At 36.6% G+C, this 25,034-nt stretch overlaps 1 protein-coding gene across 1 annotated transcript in view; it reads right to left on the bottom strand.

The window, feature by feature from the left end:
• PDCL2 (phosducin like 2) overlaps positions 1-21,808 on the bottom strand; it is a 29,130-nt gene extending 7,322 nt beyond the window's left edge. Inside the window, exons 1-4 of the mRNA XM_026003476.2 lie at positions 21,580-21,808; positions 16,259-16,379; positions 15,624-15,714; positions 2,079-2,222 (exon numbers count right to left, since the gene is read on the bottom strand). Coding sequence (XP_025859261.1) covers positions 2,079-2,222; positions 15,624-15,714; positions 16,259-16,379; positions 21,580-21,585 — 362 coding nt within the window. The 5' untranslated portion in view covers positions 21,586-21,808. The remainder of the gene's footprint in view (positions 1-2,078; positions 2,223-15,623; positions 15,715-16,258; positions 16,380-21,579) is intronic.
• Between the last annotated feature and the right edge of the window lie 3,226 nt (positions 21,809-25,034).

Raw genomic sequence — 25,034 nt, 5'->3', positions numbered from 1 at the left:
TTTAAAAAGATATTTATTCCTTGAGTCCATCAAAGGAAATGAAAAAGCCTGGCTGAAACTATAACACATTCAATCTCTCTCATGAATTTTTGAAAATTATTTGTCAAATCTAATAATTCTTCTAGAATTAAAGTAAGTAATTTTATGCCCTGGTATGGGCACTCAGATCCAACATTTATTCTGCTAATCATATTGAGTCCCAGAAAAGATATTCAGTGAACCACTTTAGTACATAACATTTCTCACACACGGATTCTATTATTGTAAACGTCAGTGTCTCTCATACTTCTTTGTGAGAAACCAAATCAGCAGCATTTACAGATTGGTTTCACCAGATAAGTGGTAAAGGAACAATGGGAAGCAATTCTTTTTAAGGCTTTAAGCTACTCAAAAAATAATTACCAAGCATTTTAGTAACAATAACAGTAATGTCTTCTTTTACAGGACATGGTGTCCTCTCAAAATTTGTGTGAGGAATTGATGAGCTGGTAAACAGCAGGGCTCTAATTTGCATAATTTGCTCTGTACAGAGTTTCTGTGAGCACCTGAAGAGAGAAGACATTTTTTCTTCAGAGAATGAGATGAAGATGATGAGGGCCCCCCGGGATGGCCTCTGTTCCTGGACTGGCTTAGAGCCCGGGCAGCGTAGCTGGGACCTAATGCTAGAGAGATTTGTGAAACTGTGGGAGCTTGCAGTGTCTCTGGGGCTTGGACTTGGGGGAATGTCCACTCAACCCAGTTATCATATACCAGGCAGGTAAGGCCTGGGACATTTGGGTTATGCTTAGTACAAGTAGGCACTATAAATTAACTGTTTGGGGAGCATAGGGGAATACCAGGGAATTGTTCTGTTAAAAGAGACTTAAGAGACATGATATATCCAAATGCACTGCGTGACCCTTGACTGGATCCTTCACCAATTATTATTAAGTTTGGAATTATTACTAATTTTGTTAGGTGAGGAAACAGTATTGTGGTTATATAAAAAATACCCTTATATTTTGAAGATGTGGGCCGAAGTTCTTACGAATAGAGCTTTATGCTGTGTGTAATTTACTTTGAAATGATTCTGCAAATATATACACATTTATGTATCTACAAATGAAAACATAACATGGAGCCCCTGGGTGGCTCAGTCAGTTAACCATCTGCCTTTGGCTTAGGTCATGATCCCAGGGTCCTGGGATGGAGCCCCCTGTCAGGCTCTCTGCTCAGTGGGAAGTCTGCTTCTCCCTCTTCCTCTCCCTCTCCTTTTGTGTTCTCTCTCTTCCAAATAAACAAATAAATCTTAAAAAAAAAACAAAACAAAACATAAAAATGGCAAAATGTTCATTGTTGAAACTACCTGGCTGGCATTTAGGGTGTTCATTTTTATTATTCTTTCTACTTTTCTGTATGTTTGAAATTTTTTTGTAAGTTAAAAAAAAATTAACCGCCAAAGAGTGTTATTTTTCAATTTTCTTTTTAAAGTTTATTTATTTATTTAAGTAATCTCTATATTCAACATGGGGCTCAAACTCACAACCCTGAAATCCAGAGTTGAATGCTCTTCTGACTGAGCCAGCCAGTCAATCTGGAATTTCTGGTTAGTACCAAATAAGGTAATCTGTCACATGGGCTCTCCATTCCCCAGAGGAAGATGAGGTGATAGGATCCATCTAATAAGAAACACCCCCCACCCACCCCTGGCATTCCCCCTAAAAGAAGGTGACCTTGCCTGAAATAATCCTTTCTTTTCTTTTACTAATGACTTCCTGTCTCATCCTCCTTGGTATAAAAACCTCCAATTTTGTACAACTCCTTGGAGCTCCCCTCTACCTGCCAAATAGAATGCTGCCTGATTCATTAATCACTGGATAAAGCCAATTAGATCTTCAAATTTACTTGGTTGATTTCTGTTTTTTGATATATTATATATATCTTGATATATATTTGATATATTATATATATATGTTGTATACATAATATGTCCTTTTCTTCAATAGTCTTTGTTATATGCTTGTAAAATCTCAAAACCAGACATAAGTATCTTAAAACATTAGTATATTAACATTTTACAAAAATACTATGGTAATTACCTTGATCTGTATAAATGAATTACAACTGATACATCTTTTTCTGCGTTTGTGACTTCATTCACATACTGATTTCCAGATATTTCTCTTAATTCCCCAAATTTTTGTTTTTTCCTAAGAGCTTTCCATTCCTGTAACCGCTTTTCTCTAATTAAAAAAATGAAATGAAAAAAAGAAAATTGTCATAGTCTTCAGGTCATTCCAATTTATAGTAACAATTTAGGGCAATGAAGGTAATGCTAGTACATATCAAACACTTTCAAGAATGACAACTATTAATAGTCTTATAATGCCAATTTCTCTTTTGATAAAAGGCATTTGTGTTACAGGTATTACAAAGAATAAAGAGTTAACTATTGACTTTTAAATTTATTTTTATTTAAGACTAGGTCTTAATCATAGCTTTAGAGAGTTTATTTAGACATTGAGCCAACAGATTCTCATACACAGGTTAAAAACTTACTAAGGAAGTAATAATAATAGCTAATATCTATTCAGTGCTTACTATGTTGCCAAGCACTGGAAGTGCATTATATTAACTAATTTAACTTTATGAAGTTAGTACTATTATTATCCTTTTTGCATGCTCTTAACTATCATGCTGAGCTGACCTTCAGTCCAAAGCCTTTGCAAATATATGTAATTACTTGTTATAAATTTATTGCAGGAAGAGAAGTGGTAGAGTGAGAAGAGTGATTACTCTAAGGTCAGACTAAACTGGGTTTAAATGCCAACACCCACTTACGAGCAGCATGATCGCAGGCAAGTATTTAATTTCTCTAAGCTTCAGTTCCCCAAGTGCAAATGGGAATGATATTAATACCTACTTGCATAGGATTGTTGGGATTAAATGAGATAATACATGTAGATTTCTTTGGATGGTGCCTAGAACACCTTGAGCATTTAATAAATGTTACTTCATTATTTATCCATAGAGAACATTGAAATTTTGTTAAACAACTCAGAATTTGCATGCTTTTAGTTGTCAAATGCTTGGATTCATGAAGCAAATTCAAATGGTTTCTGACACATTTGCTTTCTTAAAAGTTACTGATCCCTATCTCTAAGTTATCTGGGAGTATGTACTCCTTTCTTTCTCTGTGTATTAGCTATATTTTCTTATTTTCTGCATAATTAAAAAAAATTTTTTAAGTAGTCTCCATACCCAACATGGGGCTCAAACTCACAACCCCAAAATCAAGAATCATGTGCTCTACCAACTGAGCCAGCCAGGCCCTGTTTTCTTATTTTCTGTATTGATGCTCTGGCATCTGGGACCTTGCCAATCCTGGAGCGACTGCCTTGCCCAGGGCTAGGTAATTTCTAAAGATAGCAAATACCCACTGCAGAGAACATTGCTTAAAAGCAAACCAACCAATCCAGAGCTCAGTTCCTCAACCACCTCCTTTAGTGGCCAGAGTCACTAATCCTATTCCCTAACCATTCCTGTGCCAGGAATCAGACAACTGGAGACAGCTCCTACAGTCCAGAGCCTGCCAAAATTATTCAAACGAGCCAATCCTAAATCTGCTCACTCTGTGTAACTTGCCTTTTCCATGGAAATCACAACGAGGAGTCGTGTCCATACTATCACCTCACTTTTTCTGCCTCTTAGCCAACTCTGGTGCTTCCTTCTATGGCCTTGCATTGTAGCACAAGCCAGCTACTCTTGAGAACTGAATGATAAACTATCTTTGAAATGGCAAATATCTCCTATTCTGTTGGCATAACCATACCTGAATTTAATATAAAATCCTGGGTATATTTTAGAACACCCTGTCCTTACTTCATGTATTAGAAACATGTTAGGTAAAACCACTCACTTTACATAACAAGTAAACCAAGCAAAATGAAGCCTAGAGGAAATTGCCAAGAATAGGAATCCAAATCTAAGGTTTTTTTCACAAGTTTCAAACTGAAGTCCTTCAATTTTCCCTCTACCGGTCCAGACATCCATAATTTATGGTTACTCCAAAAATCTTTTGGGAGCTCTATTTTGTTTGCAATGAATATTTAGCATCACTATCATTAATTGCTTCAATTTTATATCACTGGCTATAGCTACCAAAAATGTCAAAAAGTTTTTGTCCCAATGATGGTACCACACCTACTTAATGGTGTGACTGTCAACTATTTCACTTCTTCGTCTACTCCTGCACCTTCTCCTCCTCATTTTTCCTTGTCATTTCAGTGGAAGTGGGCAGGGAGAGTCACAGAAATCTGGTTTGGTTTTGCCATAGAAAGGGACATAGTGTTCAATGGCCTGCAGTCTTCACCTAACATATCTATTAGGATTCAGTCACAAAAACAGAAAGCCCTCCAGCTACTTTTAAATAGCAGGAAGCTTAATCTGGGGGATTAAGTGTTTTACACACTTGATGTAAAGATGAAGACTTTAGGCTGAGTTACCAGGAATGACTCCAAAAACAACCTTGAAAACTGGCCTGCCAAGGAAAGAGCTTTCTCTGCTGCAATCCAGAAACTGGGAAATCTGGAACTACTGTTTCAATTGTGTCCTACTATCAACCTACACTGGAGATCAGAAAGCTACTGCAGCAACTGTTGTCTACTGAGACCTATCCCCTTTGCAAAGACTGGAAGAAAATGTTTGTGGAAGACACATCTGATGAAAGACTATTATCCAAAATATACACAGAACTCTAAAACCTCAATGATAAAAAAAAAAAAAAACCTGATTTGAAAGTGGGCCAAGGACCTTAACAGACAACCCACGAAAGAATATATTGATGACAAAGAAGCATGTGAAAAGGTGCCCTACAACTATGTCATCAGGGAAATATGAATTGAAACAAGAGACGACTATGTATCTATGAAAAGGGTCAAAATCCAGAACACTGACATCAAATCATTGAGAGGATGTGAAATCATGGGAACTCTCATTCATTGCCAGTGGGAATGCAAAATGTATACTTTTTGGAAGACAGTTTGGAGGTTTCTAATATAATTAAACACCATATGACCCAGCTATCATGCTCCTAGGTAGGTACCCAAAGGAGTGAAAACTGTGTCCACACAGAAGCCTGCACACAGGTGTTTATAGCAGCTCTAATATTATTTATCATCGCTGAAACTTGGAAGCAATAAACATATACTTCAATAAGTGAATGGATACGCTGCGGTATAACCAGATACTGTATTATTAGTCAGTGCTAAAAAGAAATGAGCTATCAAGCCATAAGACACGGAGGAATCTTAAATGCATATTACTAAGTCAAAGAAGCCAATTTGAGAAGGCTACATGCTGTGTGACCCCAACTATATGACAATCTGGAAAAGGCAAGACTATGGAGACAATAAAGATATCAGTGGTTGCCAGGGATTGGTAAACCGGGGAGGGGGTGGGGGGTTGGAGGGAGGAGGGGAAGGCTGGTAAATAGGCAGACCATGGAGAATTTTTAGGGCGGTGAAAATACTTTGTATGATCCCATAATGATGGATATATGTCATTATGCATTTGTCCAAGCTCATAGAAAATACAACACTAAGAATGAGCTGTAATGTACACTCTGGACTTTGGGTGATTATGGTGTATTGATGTGGCTTCATCAATTATAGTAAATCTAGTACTCTGGTGGGAGATGTTGATAATGGAGGGAGGCATGTGCTGGGCAGGAGGTATATTGGTATATTGGTGTGTATATACATATATATTTTGTGTGTATATACATATATATTTTTTTAGGGAGGGATGGGGAATGAACACTAACAAGTTCAGAATTTCTTTTGGGTTGATGAAAATGTCCTAGAATTAGATGGTAGTGAAAGTTTCATAACTCCGTGAATATACTAAAAATCACTGAATTGTATGATTTAAATGTTAAAGTGTATAGAACTAAATACACACACACATTAGTAGAAGCAAAACTGGGCAACTGAATAAGTAGATTCTATCAGTGTCAACATCTTAGTTGTGCTATTATACTACCATCTTGCAAAACAGTACCATTGGAAGAAATGATAAAATGTATACAAGATTTCTCTGTATTATTTCCTACAACTGCATGTGAATCTACAGAAGCCGCTTCAAAATTTCACATTCACCTACATATACTTGCTGTACCTTCATACACCTTCATACACCCATGTACATCTCTGTACCTTCCACTCAGTTTTTCTATGAATGTAAAACTGCTTTAAAAAAAAAAAGTCTTAAAATTTTTTGTTTTGGCTTTAAATGAGGAAATTGCTTTAAGTCACCACCATCAGGATGACTATGGACCTTTTCCTTGTTAATCACAACTTTTGAAAGGCTACAGGTTCCTTTTTTCCTTAGATCCAAAGTGACAGCAGAGATATGAAAGTAATGCTGTAATTTGGGGGCAATTAGAATTGGACTTTTGATATGGAATATGCAAATGAGAGAACTTTCACATTTAGTGCCTCTCTTTAATCTCTGTGGCAGAGATTGGTTAGGTGCTTCCTCTTCCAGGGCTCACGGGAAAACTACATTTGCCAGCTTCCCTTGCAGTTAGGTTAGGCCCAGGAGCCTGGATTATGTCCAATAAAACAAGAGTGAAAGTGATATGTGCATTTCTGTGACTCACCCCTGAAATGTCCTATGCTATCAGTTACACTATCTCCCTAGTCTCAAAGCCTGGAGGGAAAGGATTCTGACATGACAAAAAGAACCTGATGAAAAGAGCCCAGATCCCTAATCATCACCCAGAGGAGACTTGTTCAGGGGAACTGTAGGACATGCACCACCTGTGAATGAGGAACTCTGAAACCATTGAGATTGTTTAGCTGCTGGTTACAGCAGGATTAATCACCTCCATAAATTCTGCTGACACAAATTATTACATTAGTAGGATTGCTATCCTTGAATAAACTTTGCATTCCTTGAATAAACTCTATTTACTATATACGATTATTTTAATATACTGTTTTATTTGCCATTATGGTATTTAAGATTTTGGAATCTATGTTTCAAAAGTGAGACTGGTCTAAAGCAATGTTTTTCAAGTTAAGGCATGTGGACATTCTATATGAGAATCCTTTAGGTATAGCAGGTTCTACAGATGGGCATATTCCTGAGATCCAACCCAAATTTACTGAATATTACCCCTTGGTGTTGCTCCCAGGAACACATATCATTAACATATACAAAGGTAAAGAGACCCCAGATATATATGTGGCCAATTCTCTTGCATTTCTACCCCCATTAACTTCCCATCTCAAGGGTTATTCTGAAGCAAATATAAGACATCATGTAATTTCACCTGTAAATATTTCATTACATAGCTCCAAAGGACAAGGCTTTAAAACATTTAATTCACGTGGCTCAATCACACCTAAAACAGTGATAATTCCTTAATATATTTAGATATTGTTCAAATAATCCTATTCTAATATACATAAAATTTACCAAATTAACCATTTTCAAATGTTCAGTGGCATTGAGTACTGTCTCCATTTTTAAGTCTGTTCAAATGAGGATCCAAATTAGATTTACACAAATGTTGTTAATATCTCTTAAATCTCATTTAATCTACAGATTCCTTTTCATCTCTTTTTTTTCCCTAGCAATTTCTTTGTTGAAGGAAACCAGATTGTTTGTCCAAGATTTCCCACAGTCTGAATTTTGCTGGTTGCATTATCATAAAGTCAATTCACAAGAGAAATATAATTTTTTATTAAAAGTGTTGGATGGTTATTTTGCCCTACCAACCTAAGAATCATGAGTCTTACTTCATTTCTGAATGAGCCTTGTCTAATTGTGACAATCAGGGTTATATTGTCAATTAATATAACAATGTTTTATGCAATAAGTTAGTAAGCTCTCCATCTTTATAAAAACAGAGATTATCTGTGCCTTGAAAATAGAGAAAAATCAGCTAGAAAGCAAATTTTAGGAAGCAGTCTACCTTCTGTCTTATGCTTCTCTATCACTTGAATCAATTTTAGAAATTTATAATTTCATCAAAATCATATTTTTAAATGATGCATATGATCATATGTCAAATATTTTCCTGGTTCAGCTTCTTTCATTTAGTATAATACTTTTGAATTTCACTAAAGTTATTGGGCCCATCAGTAGTTTGCTTTCCATTCTTAGAGTAGTATTCCATTTCATGAATACACTACAATTTGCTTTTTCATTTACTTTACATGCATCATATTGATGAACTGTTAGGTTGTCTTGTTTTTAGCTATTGTGAATATTCATGTACAATTCTTTATATTGATATATATCTTCCATTCCCTCAGGAATGTGATTGCTGATTTATATGTTAAATGTAGGGGGATCCCTGAGTGGCTCAGTGGTTTGACGCCTGCCTTTGGCCCAGGGCATGATCCTGGAGTCCCTGGATAGGGTCCCGCGTCCCGTGTCGGGCTCCCTGCATGAAGCCTGCTTCTCCCTCTGCCTGTGTCTCTGCCTCTCTCTCTCTCTCTCTCTCATGAATAAATAAATAAAATCTTTAAAAATAAAAAAATAAATGTATGTGTGGCTTTGTAAGAAATTGCCAAACTGTTTTCCAGAGTGGTCATATGAAGATTTCAGCTCCTCCTTGATCTTTACATTTTAATTGTAATATAATTCATATATTAGCATATCTTAAAGATATTGTGAGTTTGGTTCTAGACCATTGCAATAAAGCGAATATCACAATAAAGCGAGTCAAAGGAATTTTTTGATTTCCCACTGTGTATAAGTTATGTTTACACTATACTGTAGTCTATTGAGTGTAATAGTATTATGTCAAAAAACCCCAATATATATACCTTCATAAAGTAAAAATAAATAGCAAATAAAAAATACTTTATTGCTAAAAAATGCTAATCGTCATCCAAGCTTTTGGAGTCTTAATCACTGATCACAGATCACCATAACAAATTTAATAATAAAAAAAAGTTTGAAATATTGCAAGAATTATGAAAATGTGACAGTCCTGAAGTAAGCAAATGCTTTAGAAAAATGGCACCAAAACCTTGCTCAAGGCAGGGTTGCTACAAACTTCCAATTTGTAAAAAATACAAATCTGCAAAATGCAATAAAGTGAAGTACAAGAAAGTGAGGTATGCATGTGCAATAAAATTCAACTATTTAAAGTATACAATTCAGTGATTTTGTTAAAAAAGAATTATTTATTTATTTTAGAGAGAGAGAGAGGGAAAGCATGAGCAGGGGGAGGGGTGGAAGGAGAGAGAAAAGCAGACTTCTTGCTGAACACAGAGCAGAGCCTGATGCCGGGCTCCCTCCCACAACCCTGAGACCCTGACCTGAGTAGAAAACAAGAGTCAGATACTCAACCAACTGAGCAACCCAGGCACCCACAGTTCAGTCATTTTTAAAATATTCACAAAGTCGTGCATCCATCATCACTACCTAATTCTAGAATATTTTTGCTGCCCTAAAGAAATTCCATCTGTAGTTATTCCCTATTCCCCCATTATAGGCCCTATGAATTAATCTACTTTCTGTCTCTATGGATTTTCTTATCCTGGGATACTTCATATAAGTGGAATCATAAAAAATGTGGCCTGTCACTGGTTGCTTTTACTTATTTTCAGGGTTCAATCATGTAGCATGTATCAGTACCACATTTCTTTACATGGCTGAATAACATTCCATAGTACAGATGAACCACGCTTTATCTAACACCCAGTTAGTTGATGGACATTCACGTTCTTATTGGGCTATTATATGATAGTCATATCATATTATATATATATATACATATATATATACACAGTAATTTCTGGATCATATGGTAATTCTATGTTTAATATTTGAGGAAATTCCATTCTATTTTTCAAAGCAGTGCACCATTTTACATTCCCACCAACAATGTATGAGGGTTCCAATTTTTCCACATACTCATCAAGTCTTGTCTGTCTTATTATAACCACCCTAGTACGAATGAAGTGGAATCTTACGTTTTTGATTTGCATCTCCCTAGTGATTAATTAAGTTGATCATCTTTTCATGTACTTATTTTCCATTTGCATATCTGCTTTGGAGAAATTCAAGTCCTTTGCATGTTTTTTTAATGGGTTGTCTTTTGTTGTTGAGTTCTAGGAATTCTTTATACATTCTGGTTAGTAATCCCATATCATATATATAATTTGCAAATATTTTCTCCTATTTCGTGGGTTTTCTTTTCACTCTCTTGATAGTGCCTTTTGCACAAAAATTTTAAATTTTGATACTGTCCAATTTTCCTATTTTTTCTTTTGTTGCCTATGCTTTTGGTGTCATTTCCAGGAAATCATTGCCAATTCCAGTGTCATGGACATTCCCTCTCTCCATGTTTTCTTCAAAAAGCTTTAGAGTTTTAGTTCTTACATTTAGGTCTGATATACTTTGAGTCATTTTTTGTTTATGATATGAGATAGGAGTCCAACTTTATTCTTCTACATATAGAAATCCAGTTTTTCCAGTACCATTTGTTGAAAACATTGAAAGGGTTTGGGATCTTGTTGAAAATCATTTGACTATACATGTGAGGGTTTCTTTCTAGGCTCTCTATTCTATTCTATTGGTCTGTATGTCTATTCTCATGTCACTGTCACATTGCTTTGATTACTGTCACTTTGTAGTACATTTTAATATCAGGAAGTTTGAATCCTCCAACTTTGTTCTTTCTCAAGATTTCTTTGGTTTTCAGGACATGGCTTGTGTTTCTTCTTATTCATTTTGCCAATTTCTGTCATTGGCAGATCAACTGGATTAATTTAAAATACATTCAAACTAGGCAATATTAAGTGCCTGACATGAAGCTTTTTAATTGTAGTGTAAGTGCCTGACATTAAGCTTTTGATTGCTGAGGCATCCATTTCAAAAGATATACATCTTGAAAAACATATTGCCAGCTGTATGACACAGCTACTAGCAAAACAACCAGATAAGGAATTAGGCTGCCCCCACCCATGAAGAGCTCTCTTTCAGAAAACCTTGGAAACCTGGACTGCTTGAGTGACCAGCTTTCCCTTCCCATGCTCTAATTCCAGCTCTTATGCTCTAAATTAGCCAGTAAAGAGTGAACCTGTGAAACCTAAACATGCTACCATTTGATCCTAATAAAGGCAGAGGCCTAGCTCTGCATTCTCTCTCCCTACCTATGATCTGGCTCTGTGGCCCACAGGCATGCCACATATTTTCCAGGACCTATGAGTAATACATCTTTTTCCTTACTGCTTTCTGATGGGATTTTTGCTTAAGTGCACTCTAAAATAATAATAAGGACCACAAGGCTGGTCTAGCCAAAAAATATGAATAATACAGGCCCAGATGAATGCCTCAGACATTCCTAGCCAACAGCATCACTATCAACAGGCTGGGACCAACACGACAAAGCAATTACTAATAAAGGACTTACTTTTGTCATTTAGCTCATTTCTGTGTTTCTCGTGTGCATTTTCCCCTCAATTCTCCTATCACTGTTTCTTTTTGTATTTACTTGATTTTTATAATGTGCCATTTTAATTTGCTTCTTTTCTGTATTCTTTTAGTTTTTTTTCTCAGTGGTTACCTTAAGGATTAAAATTAATGTCTTATAATGACCTATCGTGAATAATTACAACTTAGTTTCAATACTACACAAACACTCTGCTGGTATACACCTCCATCCCTCCTCTTTTTTACTGCTACTGTTACAGACTACATTTTATATATTGTCTGTTCATTAACATCAACTTATAATTTTTGGTTGTTTTATATACTTGCCTTTTAAATCATACCAGAAAAAATAGAATTAAGAACCAAAATTTGAGCAACTCTTTTATATTTACTTATGTAGTTATCTTTACCAGAAGGCTTTGAGTTACTGTCTAGAGCCCTTTAATTTCAGCAGGAAGGACCCTTTTAGCTAATTTCTTAGGGCAGTTCTAGTAGGAAAAAATTCACTTATCTTTTATCTAGGAATGTCTTCATTTCTCCTTCATTCTTGTAGCATACTTTTGTCAAATGAATAATTCCCATTTGACAGTTTTATGTGTTGTTGCTGTTGTTTTGCAGAACTCTAAATATATCAACTCATTGCCTTCTGGCTCCAACGTTTCTGATGAGAAATTGACAGTTTTATTAAATGTCCCTTGTATGTGACAAGTCACTTCCTCTCACTGATTTCAAGATTCTGTTATTTTTTCATAGTTGATTATGATGTGTCTTTGTGTGGTTTTATCGTACCTGAAATTCATAGAGTATCTTGGATTTATAAACTTATGATTCTCCTCAAATTTGGTAAGTTTGCAGGCATTACTTCTTCAAATATTTTCTCAACTCCTTTTTTCTTCTGCTGAGATTTTTATAAGTTGGCTCACTTAGTGTATCACAAGGCCAATTAGGCTCTGTTCACTTCTATTCATTCTTTTATCCTTCTGTTCCTTAGATTCATTAATTTCAATAGTCTTATCTTCAAATTTGCTGATTTTTTTCTTCAGCTTGTTCAAATCTGCTTTTGAAGTCCTCTATATTTCACTTCAATTTTTATTGTACTTTTTAAGTTTCAGAATATCTTTTTCATTCTTTTTTTATAATTTCTATCTCCCTTCATAGCTATTTTCACTTTGTTCATATGATCCTTTCCTGTCTTTGTCCATGTCTTCCTTTAGCTCTTTAAGCAACTTTAACTTAGTTGGTTCTGTCATTGTCTAAGAAGTCTGACATCTGGGCTTCCTCAGGTGTCTTTTGTATCTATTTAGCTTGTTCTTTGAATAGGCCATACTTTTCCGTTCTTCCATGTGTCTTGTGATTTTTTTTTGACAAGAACACTGGATTCTTATAATGTGGTAACTCTGGAAATCAGACCCCCACCTCCAATGATATCTTCTATTGTTTTATTATTATATGTCTGTGTCAGGGATCAGCCTGAGGTAAAAGCATTAAAGTTGTTTCAGGTCTTTTCTGAGTTTTCATCTTTCCCAAGTCTTTCTAAATTCCTCATTTATATGGTTGTTTTTGAATGTCCAAAATAACAAACAAACAAACAAACAAACAAACAGATGTGGCTCCTTTAAATCTTCTGGAAGCCATCTGAGCCAGTGAAAGTTGACATCATGGAAACCACTCTTTGTGCCTATTACCTTCCACCTTCAGAAGCAACAATTCATAATCAGAACACAGAACCTTGATATTGAGGACAAAGTCTTTATTGTCCACTCTCCAACAAGCTGTGCCAGAAACACAGGCTGCTGTCCAAGCAGTTGCCTACCATGGGGCTGGGTATAAGGGATGTATAGCTCTTACCACTCTAAGGACTGAAATCAATCAATACTAACTACAACTTACTGCTAAACTTTATCTTGGAAGCTGCAAGTGTTCAAACCGACTTCAGAGTTCCAAAGCTGTCACTTGAGACAGTCTCTGCCAGTACAATAGGTATCTAGGTGGACATATAGATTCCTGGTGTTTTCTACTCTTGCCATCTTTCCTGATGTCAACCTAGTCAGTTGTTTTTCGAAAGTCTCTCAAATTTGGGTTTTTCTCATGTATTTTTATAATTGGCCAGAGGTTATGAATTACCGACAAGGATATTATGTGGGTAATATATCTTTCTCAGTGCATGATATTAAGAGTTACTTGATGTCAATATAAATTATTGGTGATGTTAACCTTGATCACTTCTATAAGATGGGATTTGCCAAAACTACATCGTAGACTTACTATTTCCTCCATTATAATTACTAAATATTTTGGGGGAGATAACTTTCAGATTATGAAAATATCCTGTTTCTATTTAAATAGAAACTCATTTCAGCATCTGTCAGCAGAGCTGGCCAATGGGGGATTATTATTCTGGTCTTCCAATGGTGAATTTTTCTTTTTTAAGATTTTATTTATGTGTGTGTGTGTGTGTGTGTGTGTGTGTGTGAGAGAGGGGGCGGGGGGAGAGAGAGAATGAGCCAGGGGAAGGGGCAGTGGGAGAGGGAGATGCAGACTCCCTGCTGAGCAGGGAGCCTGATGCGAGGCTAGATCTCAGGACTCTGGGATCATGACCTAAGCTGAATGTAGACACTTAACTGACTGAGCCACCCAGGCACACCTGATGGTGATTTTCTATTTTCTTTATTCTACCTAACATTTATATATTGGAATTTTCAGTGAGGAAGAGGTGTGACTTTCTCTGAATTTGTTCATGTATTATTTATTTATATCAGTATTATGAGTATTTATTTTGTTGTTCAAGTTGTTCTAACACTGGCTATTTTCAGGTCTTTAGTTTGGTTCCTATATCTTTATAAAACAATTTTTCTTTAGCACTTCTTTACTTTCTGGTACAAGATGCTCCAGACTCACATTGTGCTTTTTCAACTCATACTGCAGAATGAAGCAGTTTTCCAAGGAACACTGGTTCCTGTTATTAAAGAATAGCATGTATAAACCAAGAGCTAAGAGCTAGGTGTACTCATTGCTACCAGACTATTGCTGCTTCTAACTCAATTTGCTGTTGGTTTTTTTCCCATTTTTATGTTAAAACAAAGCATTCTTGGGGCCAAACCCACTTGATCAGGATGTATATGTCTTCTTTTTAAATCACTGGACCTAACTTGCTAATATTTTGTTTAAAAATTTTGTGCCTATGTTCATAAGAGGTATTTTTCTATGACATTGTTTTTAAATTTTTTTTTATTTGGCTTTAATATCAGGATAAGTTGGAAAATATATGCACCTGTTCTAATTTCTGAAATAATTTATTTATGACTGGTAACTAATTGTTTATTAAAGGATAGACATCATCCTAGAAGGAAAACTGTGGCTTTTTTTTTTTTTTTTGGTCTTTTATTGATGTTTTCCACTTTACTTAAATGTAATCTGATGAAGTTCTATTGTATATTATTGAATAGTTTTTTACTTAAGCAAAGATAAAAATATTCCAGAAAATAATTTCCATCTTATATAAAGTGAATTGGTTTTAAAATGTTCTTAGGGATCCCTGGGTGGCGCAGCAGTTTGGCGCCTGCCTTTGGCCCAGGGCATGATCCTGGAGACCCGGGATCGAATCCCACGTCGGGCTCCTGGTGCATGGAGCCTGCTTCTCCCTCTGCCTCTCTCTCCCTCTCTCTCTCTCTCTCTCTCTCTCTGTGTGTGTGTGTGTGTGTGACTATCATAAATAAATAAAAATTTAAAAAAATAAAATAAAATAAAATGTTCTTAAATGGGGCACCTGGCTGGCTCAGTTGGTAGACCATGTGACTCTTGATCTCAGGGTTGTGAGTTCAAGCTTCATGTTGGGTATAGAGGTTACTTTAAAAACAAAAACTAGAACTAAAATGTTCTTGGAGCACCTAGGTGGCTCAATCAATTAAGCTTCTGCCTTTGGCTCAGGTTATGAACCCAGGGTCCTGGGACTGAGTAACATATCAGGCTCCCTGCTCAGCAGGGAGTTTGCTTCTCCCTCTTCCTCTGTCCCCCACCCCTGCTCATAATCTCTCGAATGTATAAAATATTTAAAAAAAACTAAAATGTTCTAAAAATTAGTTTTTTTCTTTTAAAAATCTATAGGGCTTTTTCTTGCTTCATTCTTCATTCATTTATTCTATTTCTCTATTCAAAAACTCATAAGTTGCCCAAATAAATCACTGTACCTATATATTTCAATAGCTCTCATATCCTCTTCATCAAATTCATCTTCAGCTTCCTTCAACTGTGCAAGAGTCATTTTTTCATATGGTTTAACTAAAACAAAATACATTTTAGATAATTGAATTATTTAAAAACCATTTTTTTACTTTATAGAAAAAACAATATATAGATAAATGGAAATAAAGAATATCTTTAATGTTGCAGGTTCTCCAATATATAACTGTATTTTGTGGCTGACTGCTTCAGATTTGTTTAAAGTGAGTCTCCCTCCAAGTTCACAGAATTACCAAGTTACATTTAAAGTAGATGTGAACATCAGTTAGACTCCACAAATTCAGATTTCCCAAGTGCTTGAAAATCTTGACAAATAAAACATATTATATACGTGATCAAAATGGAAGATAACCATGGCATAGAGGAATATGGTGGAGAAAAGGCTCACTAGGTTAGATACCAGGACACTTCAGCTGTTACTAACCAGCTTGTGACATGTGACACATGAATTTAAAATTTTAGGTATTAGCATCCTCATTTCAAAAGTATATGTAGGATTTCTAATATCCTTTCTCCCAGTTTATGAAATACATTTTCGCTATCATTATCTCCTTCATCCAGCCCACTAACTGCATAACTGTACCCATTGCTTCTTTCTGTAAACGTAAAACCATTTCTTCAATTTCATCTTTTGGTTCTTCTTTTGGAGGAAGAATGCCAAAATCTCTTAAAATTTCATTCCATTCTGTATCTTCATTTGGATCCTATGAAAAAATAGAAAATCTATTAATATAGCTGTGCATTTTAATATGTATATACTAAACTGATATATAATAGCATTTTCAACTATGTAATTGTTCATGAGCTCTATAGATAACTAGATAATTAGTTTCAAAGAATAGAACAAAGTGGCCTACTTTTCCCTCACTTCCCAGCACTAGTGGTAACATACTTTGATAAATAGGATACATCCTCTACCCTCAAAGTTACCCTGAGATGTTTAATAAAAAATCAATTTGGAACACATATATCAAATATTAATGAAGTAAACTCATAAATCATGGAAAATTCTCTGATGACTATAGAATTCACATCATGCACACAAATACTGTTCCATTTTTCTACATAGGCATTTAAGACCTCCAGGTGAACATGTTTCTCTTTTCAACTATACAGCTTTGAGGGGCTCTTATTCTCAGGTTAAATGTTAGAAGAGGCTGGGAGGTTTTCCATAGTTTAAATTATGTCTAATCATAGTTTCTTTCTATGAAAGTTAATCTTGTTTTCTTTGTAACTTAGGCTTTGATATTTTATTTGCTGCTTTTCCAGAAGTTGTAATATATTAACTCTTATCTTTCTAGTTTGATGTCCATTTTCACTGATATTTCCTTCCAGGAGAAGAGAGAACTTTACATACATGAAGGAATACTGTGGCAAAGTATTTGATGACTTTGAATGATCTCCACATTCTGGTATTCACATCCCTCCATAGCCCTCTCTCCTTGATTATGGGTGGGAACTGTGACATGCTTCTAACCAACAGAACATGGCAAAGATGAAGAAATGTCATTTCTGTGATTATACTCCATAATATTGTAGCTTCCGTCTTGCCAGCACTCTTCTCATTGGCTGGCTTTGATAAAGCAAGCTGCCATATTGTGAGGCGCTCCATGGAGAGAACTATGGGAATAACCCACAATCAGCTAGAAATTGAGGTCTTTAGTCATATACCTCAAAAGAACTGAATTCTGCCAAATACCATGTAAGTGAATTTAGAAGTAGATCCTTTCACTGCTGTACCTTCAAATGAGACTGCAGCTTTGGCTAACACTTCCATTGCAACCTTGTGGGAGACTCTGGAGAAGAGGTCCAGCTAAGCAATGACTGGATCCTTGACCCATAAAAAATCTGAGACAATAAATATGTTGTTTTAAGACACCATGTTTGTGGTACTTCGTTATGCAACAATAAATAACAAATACAAGTACCATCTTATTTCTCCTCTTCATTCTATTCTTTGGCCAAAGTTTTGTTTTTCTATCCACACTTTGTCTTTTACCAGTCTCCCTATCCATGAGATCTTCCTTTCTATTCTTTCTTTTCAATCCCTATTTTTCTATATGTCTTATAACAAGAAAAAATCAGTATCAGTAGGAGTTCTGCACTAGTAGACTACACAATTTGAATATAAGCCTTTTGCTGAGAACATCTAGTAAAATTTGAAAGCATTGGAGAATCAACAAGGCAGTGAAGAGAATTATCAGGAGAAGATCTTGGATAAGAAAGAGGCCCAGAGAGGAGTTCTATGTTTGTAGCCTTTCCCTACGGATCAACTATCAATTTTTGGAAGAGGGCAAGAAGCTGAGAAATTGAATAAAGCCTCACAGATTTGAGCACAGTGACCAAGGAGAGAAATCACTAAGAGATCATTATATATTTGGAATTTAAGAAAACACTTTGGTTCTTAAAGAAGATTAATGAAATTGATAAATATTTGCCAAGACTGATTATCTACATACATATATTTGAATATCTATAATACAATGTTACAATTTCTGCCTTAAAGAATTATAATATCTTTTAAGGAAATTAAGAGAAAAAATATATTTAGTTTTTAATGTTTATCCATCCCCCACCACAGTGGTACCTTTGTTTAAAGCAAATTCTTCATTAAAGCCAAAATAAGGGGTGCCTGGGTGGCTCAGTCAGTTGGATATCTGCCCGAGGTCCTGGGATCAAGCCCCTGCATCAGGGTCCCTGCTCAGTGGGGTTTGTCTTTTTGATATTGAATTTTAAGAGCTCTTTATAAATTATGAATATTAATCTTTTGTCAATTATATAATTTACAAATATTTTCTCCCATTTTGTGGTTTGTATTTTTGCTCGATTGATACAGCAATGTCCTCTGATGCATAAAAGTTTTAAGCTTTGATGAAGTCCAATTTATCTATTTTTAACTTGTTTTGCCTATATTTTTGGTGTTATATCCAAGAAATCATTGCCAATCCTATGCCATGGTGATTTTCCCCTATGTTTTTTTCTAAGTATTCTATAGTTTTAGTTCTTACATCTACGTCTTTGATCCTTTTTCAGTTAATTTTTCTTTATTCATTGGATGTGGATACCCAGTTTTCCCACCACCATTTGTCAAAAGACTATCCTTTCGCTTAAATAGTCTTAGCATGCTTGTTGCAAATTATTTGGCCAGTGTGTAAGGGTTTCTTTCTGGGCTCTCTGTTTTGTTCCATTTTTCTTTATTATGTCTGTCTTTCTATCAGTACCACATGGTTTTACTGCTGCTTTGTAATATATTTTGAAATCAGAAATTGGGTCCTCCAATTTTGTTCACCGTTTAAAAGACTTTCAGGTATGTTGGGTCTCCTAAGATTTATATGAATTTTAAGATGGGTTTTTCTATTTTTACAAAAAAAAGTCATTTGCATTTTGGTAGGGATTACACAGAATCTGTAGACTGTTTTGGGAAGTATTGACATATTGACAATTTAAGTCTTCCAATCCACAGACATGGGTTGTTCTCTACTTATTTATGTCTTCTTTAATTTCTTTCAGCAGTATTTTGTAGTTTTCAGCGTACAAGTCTTTTGCCTTTTTGGTTACATTGATTCCTAAGTATCTGATTCTTTTTGATGCAAATATACAGGGAATTGCTTTCTTAATTTTCTTTTGGATTATCCATTGTAATGTATAAATATGTCTTCATCAATTTTTTTGGCTCACTATTCCCTGCAGATAATTTCAATCTAGTCTTACTTTTTTAAACTAATAAACATAATTGTTTTATAACCTGTTTCTGATCATTCTAACAAAGTCTCTTGTTGGTTCACATTCATAGTGACCTGTTTCCTTGTGTGCTTGGTTACTTTTCATTGATTTCTGTTTGCTATCCTTGGGAACTTATCTAAGGCAATTCTTTGAGCCCTAAGATAAAGATATCTTCCAACACCGAGAATTTTTAAACTTCTTCCTGGCATTTATGGGCACTAAATCTATAACTAATATATATCAAATTCATAATTTAAGGCTTGCTGGACCCCAGACAATATGCCCTAGGTCATAATCTATATGAGAGTTGCCTTGGGCCACAATTTCTTGGGGATAGGTATTATTATTTTTCTTTTTCTCCCCTATTCCACTAGCATCAAGACACCCTTCCCTGAATTCCCCTAGACATGAAGTTATCTTTTGTTCCTACTCCTATTAACCTTCCATCGTTTGGTGGACCATACCCCTTTGGTTCCTTTCACCCTGTGATTATACCCAGGACCAAAACACAGACTGCTAATGCCTTCAGGGTAACAGTGGCTTTGGAATTGTGGAAATCCATTTATGTGGTTTTCCAATTTCCCTTCAATTTTGGTCTCATAGTTTCTTACTATCAAGTCATCCCTTTGATGCTTTTAAAGAAATGTGTTTTACATGTTAGCCAGCATTTTTACTTCTATGCAGCAGGAGAGTAGTTCACTATCTCAGAAATCCAGCACTACCTTTTTAAAAAAACTCCTTCTGCACTTGACATCCCCTACAATCTTCTCTTTTCTCCCCCATAGTTAAACTCCTTGAAACAATTATCTACCTAAGCTGTAAGTACTCCCACCTCCCATTAACTCTTCAATCCACTCCCAAGTTGCTTCCAATACTTTCAAAAATGTTCTAGCTAATGTCACCTATGAGCTCCATGTTGTTCATTTCAGTGGATATTCATTGTATTTGATCTCTTAAGCAGAATGGGAGAGACTTTGTCATTCTTTCTTGTTAAAATGGTCCTTCTTGATATTCATGATACCACATTCTTATGGTTTTATTTATACCTCCTCTGTTCTTCCTTAACTGATGTAGGAGTTCATTGCAATGGAATATAACAGTAAATGCTCTACAGTCTATGCCTTCCTTCATTTTTAGAAATTACTATGAAATTTTATCTACTAGAAATAGGTACTAAGATCTATTTGCTAAAACTATTATGGCATTTATCATGCCACAAATAGTTACCACTCTCTTTCTCTCCCTCATAGTAAGCTCTTTTAGAAGAAATTGGTAACTAAACATAAACACTGAATAAACTGGCTGTTGAATAAATCAATGAATAAATGAACAAAGGTTAATGTGCCGTTAACATCACTCTCAATTATATTTTGACCTATTTCTTAAAGAGGAGGCATAAATCCAGACAAATTTGCAATGTTTTTACAGATGGGAGAAAATGTACTTGCTAGGAATCTATAATTGACACACAAAGACTATCCATTAAAAATTACATGTAATTTATGTTCAAAATATCCTAGTAAATTATACAGTATATGTAGTAAAAAATAAATATGTAAAACAAGGAAAAAATCACAGTTTTCATTTGGGGGAGCAGGTGGAAAGCAGCAGTTTCTGAAAGTCAGAAAGTGAGAATTTTACTCTGATAAAAGAAGAAACAGAGGCACAGGCTTCCGGCTAGTAAGGAAGCTTTAGGCAGGAGCAGCCCTCTAAGGAACACCTGGAAGTCTAGCTGAGCTTTTGCAGTCAGGTGGGAGAAACTCCAGGGACAGCTGGTCTCCCTCAAGACAGATGCAGCTCCTGGGTGTCCGTTCTGATATTTTTTTAATTTTTAATTTTATCATTATTTTTTAAAGCAGGAGAGCAGAATACTGCAATTGAATGACACCCGGGCTACCGTCGCTGGCCTGTTTCTCAAGTCAGAAGTAGGGCAGCAGTAAGGCTTCCAGGGCGCGGTGTGAAACCCGGCCCTCCACCCTCCGAACGCTTCCCCAGGCCCAGCCGAAGTCTTGCGTGTGGATTTTGTGTTGGGGGGGGGGGGGGGGGGGGGTCAGGTCGGACAGCCCCAAACCTCGACGGAGCCGCACGCAACACTGAGCTCGTAGGAGAACAAATGTGGGCTGCGCACGCCCTGGGTGCCCCCCGCTCCAGGCCCAGCCGGCCGTTCCCCAGGGTGCCCACCTGCATGGTGCTCCCCCTCGCCCTCGCGAGCCAGCGTCGTCCAGCGGCCGGGGGAGGACGCCTGACCCGCACCCCGAAGTCGGCCTCCAGGGGGAGGCGAGCGGGCCGCGGGCCCAGCGGTTTCCACCGCCCGCGGGGAGCGCGAGGAGAGAACCCGGCCTCGGCCCCCGCACCTGGCGCGACGCTGTTGCCAGGCAACGTGGAGGCGTGGCCTGGGGTTGCCGCGGTGCGGCCGCCGGCGTCCGTCCCTTCTAGGGGGTGCAGCACCTGCCGGCGTCCAGGGCAGGTGCTCCTGTTCCGCCCAGCCTTCCCTCCGGCAGCACGTTGTTTCAGAGCCTCTGGCACCCTTCGACCCCTGAGTCCTGTCTTCACGGAGAAATAACGCAATCCAGGGCAGAGAACCCTCCAGGGGAGGATGCTTTTTTCTTTTTCTTTCTTTAAGATTTATTTTATTTATTTTATTTTATTTTATTTTATTTTATTTTATTTTATTTTATTTTATTTTATTTTATTTTATTTTATTTTATTTTATTTTATTTTATTCATGAAAGACATGGAGAGAGAGGCAGGCTCCCTGTGGGGAGCCCAGTGGGGGACTCGATTCCCAGGACCCCGGGATCACGCCCTGAGCCAAAGGCAGACGCTCAACCACTGAGCCATCCAGGTGCCCCTAAGATCTTTAATATATTGGTTCACTTTGAGGTACGTTACTTATCAGCGTCCTTGAATTCTCAGGTAATTATACAAATATTTATAGTAAAAAAATTTACAGTCTCCTTAAACTATTAAGTGTCACATAAAAATATCTAAAAAGGCCTCCCTCTTTTTTTTTTTTTTTTTTTTTTGGTAGGAGTCCCCAGTGTGGGACTGGATCCCAATACCCGGATCCCAACACCTAGGGATCAGGACTTGAGCCAAAGGCAGACACTCAACCACTGAGCCATCCAGGTGTCCCCAGAGGATGGCTTCTTAACCTGGAGCCCATAGCCTATATTTGGATGGATTTTAGGGAATCTCCCACCCAAAGCTCCCCAGTTGTACATGTTTTTGTTGTATGTGTACATTTGTTGGTTGGGGGTTTAGGACAGAGCTTTCATCAGATTGTCAAAAAGTGCTCCATCCCCATCTTAAAAACCCACTGCCTTAGAAGATAAGAGCTCTGGCTTTAGGTAGGAAACCTAGACAGTCTGGTTCCTTGGTAGTTAGGTTAAGGAAAGGATGTTTACTGGGAGCTTGCCAGGAACCTGAAGAAAACATTTGATATTATCACCAAGTAAGGTTATACATGGTCACAGAGATATACTGATAGGATTTGGAAAAGAAGAAAAAAAATGTTTTTAGTGACACAATTTTATTTATTTTTTAAAGGTTTTATTTCAGAAAGAGAGAGTATACAAGCATGAGCAGGGGGAGGGGCAGAGGGAGAAGCAGCACCGCCCCCCCAGCAGGGAGCCTGATGGGAGGCTTGATCCAAGGGCCCAGAGATCATGATCTGACCCAAAGGCAGATGCTTAATTAATTGACTGAACCACCCAGGTGTCCCAAGTGACACAATTTTATTTTATTTTATTTTATTTTATTTTATTTTTTTAAATTAATTTTTATTGGTGTTCAATTTACCAACATACAGAAAAACACCCAGTGCTCATCCCGTCCAAGTGACACAATTTTAAACTTGGGTTCAGTGTTGGACCACTTCGTGTGTAATGCCCATTTAATATTTAATACAAATCTTGTACTCCTGGCAACCTATATATTTTGTTGTGTTGGTATATAGAATATTAACTAACTTATTAAATATAAAATATTTTTAAACATCCCACAATTTTTGTAACCATGTTTTGGTCGTTTTCTTCTTCTTCTTCTCCTTCTCCTTCTTCTTTTCTTCTTCTTCTTTCTTCTTCTTTTTCTTCTTTTTAATATCCTGGGAACCCTGAAAAATGTACATGACCTAAGACTGACTCTCTGTATTTCTGAGAAGCCCTGGAAATTACTTCTTAAATTAATATTTGACTCCTTTTTATTTTGACAATCTAAAACCTAAGCTAGTTGAATTACTACTGTGTGTAGCACTAGCTAATGTTGCCCTATGTATTTGCAGCTTTAGAGCAGAAGGCCCTCAATCCTCTCAAGCCCCCCATCTTTCAAAGCAATTCATTTTTTAAATAATTTATTTTTTATTTTTTGGTCTTCTTCTGTTCCTTCTTATGTTCTTTGTGCAGGTTGACAAGAAGTGAAATTCAGGGATTTTGTTAGTAAAAGGCATAATTTAAGCTATAATTATTAGTTGGCATCAGTAAGATAAAGCTTTGTGAGGTACTCTACCCTGAAGAATTTAAGACCCAAATCTACTCATTCTAGAGCCAACCTCCTCTAATCAGCCAGCCTGCTTGCTGGTGGAGATTATCCAGGAAGGGCATCAGAAGGGAAAAACGCCGGGGAACCTGAAGGGAGATGATCTCAGTATCCATCTGAGATTAATTCTGTGTCCAATAAACACTGATTTGATGTAAAAAGTTTTCCAAGTGTGTTCGTGAGATTTTCTTTCTGGTAATGGACGAGACTAGTTGCCTTTCAGATGTTCAGTGAAATGACTTATTTTAAGATAAATTGAACACTTCTAGTCGGTAGAAAAAGCTAACCCCTTGATATGTTTGTAGCAGTTGGACATGTCTTTTATGGTAGATAAATCAGAGCTTGCTTATTGGACTATTTGGATGGATCATGGCCAAAGGTAGTTAGCTACTGGACTCTATGGTATTCATAAGAGCTGGTGATTTTGTCATTGATGAAATCCAAATAGGGTGAACTAAAATATTTTTATTAAAGTCACTCAGAAGAGAGTTGAGTTTTAATAAACTATTTTAGTTAGACTTTGGAGCATGTGTGTCAGTATGGTTGATCCTGAACAACACAGGGGTTAAGGGGATCCCCTACACAGTCAATATTTCCCAAACTTAACTGCTAATAGCCCATGATTGATCAGAAGCCTTACCAATAACATAGTTGATGAGCACATATTTTGTATTTTATGTGTGTTATATGCTGTATTCTTACAATAAGGTAAGCTAAAAAGAATAAAATGTTATTTAAAAAATAACAAGAAGAAATAAAGGTGCCTGGGTGGCTCAGTCAGTTGAGTGTTCCTTCAATTCTTGATTTTGGCTCAGGTCATGATCTTGTGGTTATGGGTTTGAGCCCCAACTTGGGGCTCTGCAGGGAGTCTGGGAGTCTGCTTGAGATTCTCTCTCTCCCTCTGCCCCTGTCCCTGATTGTGTGTGTGTGCTCTATATCTGAAAATACATAAATAACATAAATAAAATCTTTAAAAAAAATAAGAGAAAATACATTTACAGTGCTGTACTGTATTTTTTGAAAAAAGTTCATGCATAAGTGAATCTTGCAGTTCAAACCTGTGTTGTTCAAGGGTCAACTGTATTGTCGAAAGCTACAGG

The sequence above is a fragment of the Vulpes vulpes genome, chromosome 2 (assembly GCF_048418805.1).
Source record: "Vulpes vulpes isolate BD-2025 chromosome 2, VulVul3, whole genome shotgun sequence".
Lineage (NCBI taxonomy): Eukaryota > Metazoa > Chordata > Mammalia > Carnivora > Canidae > Vulpes > Vulpes vulpes.
This window is presented reverse-complemented; position numbering and strand designations above follow the sequence as displayed.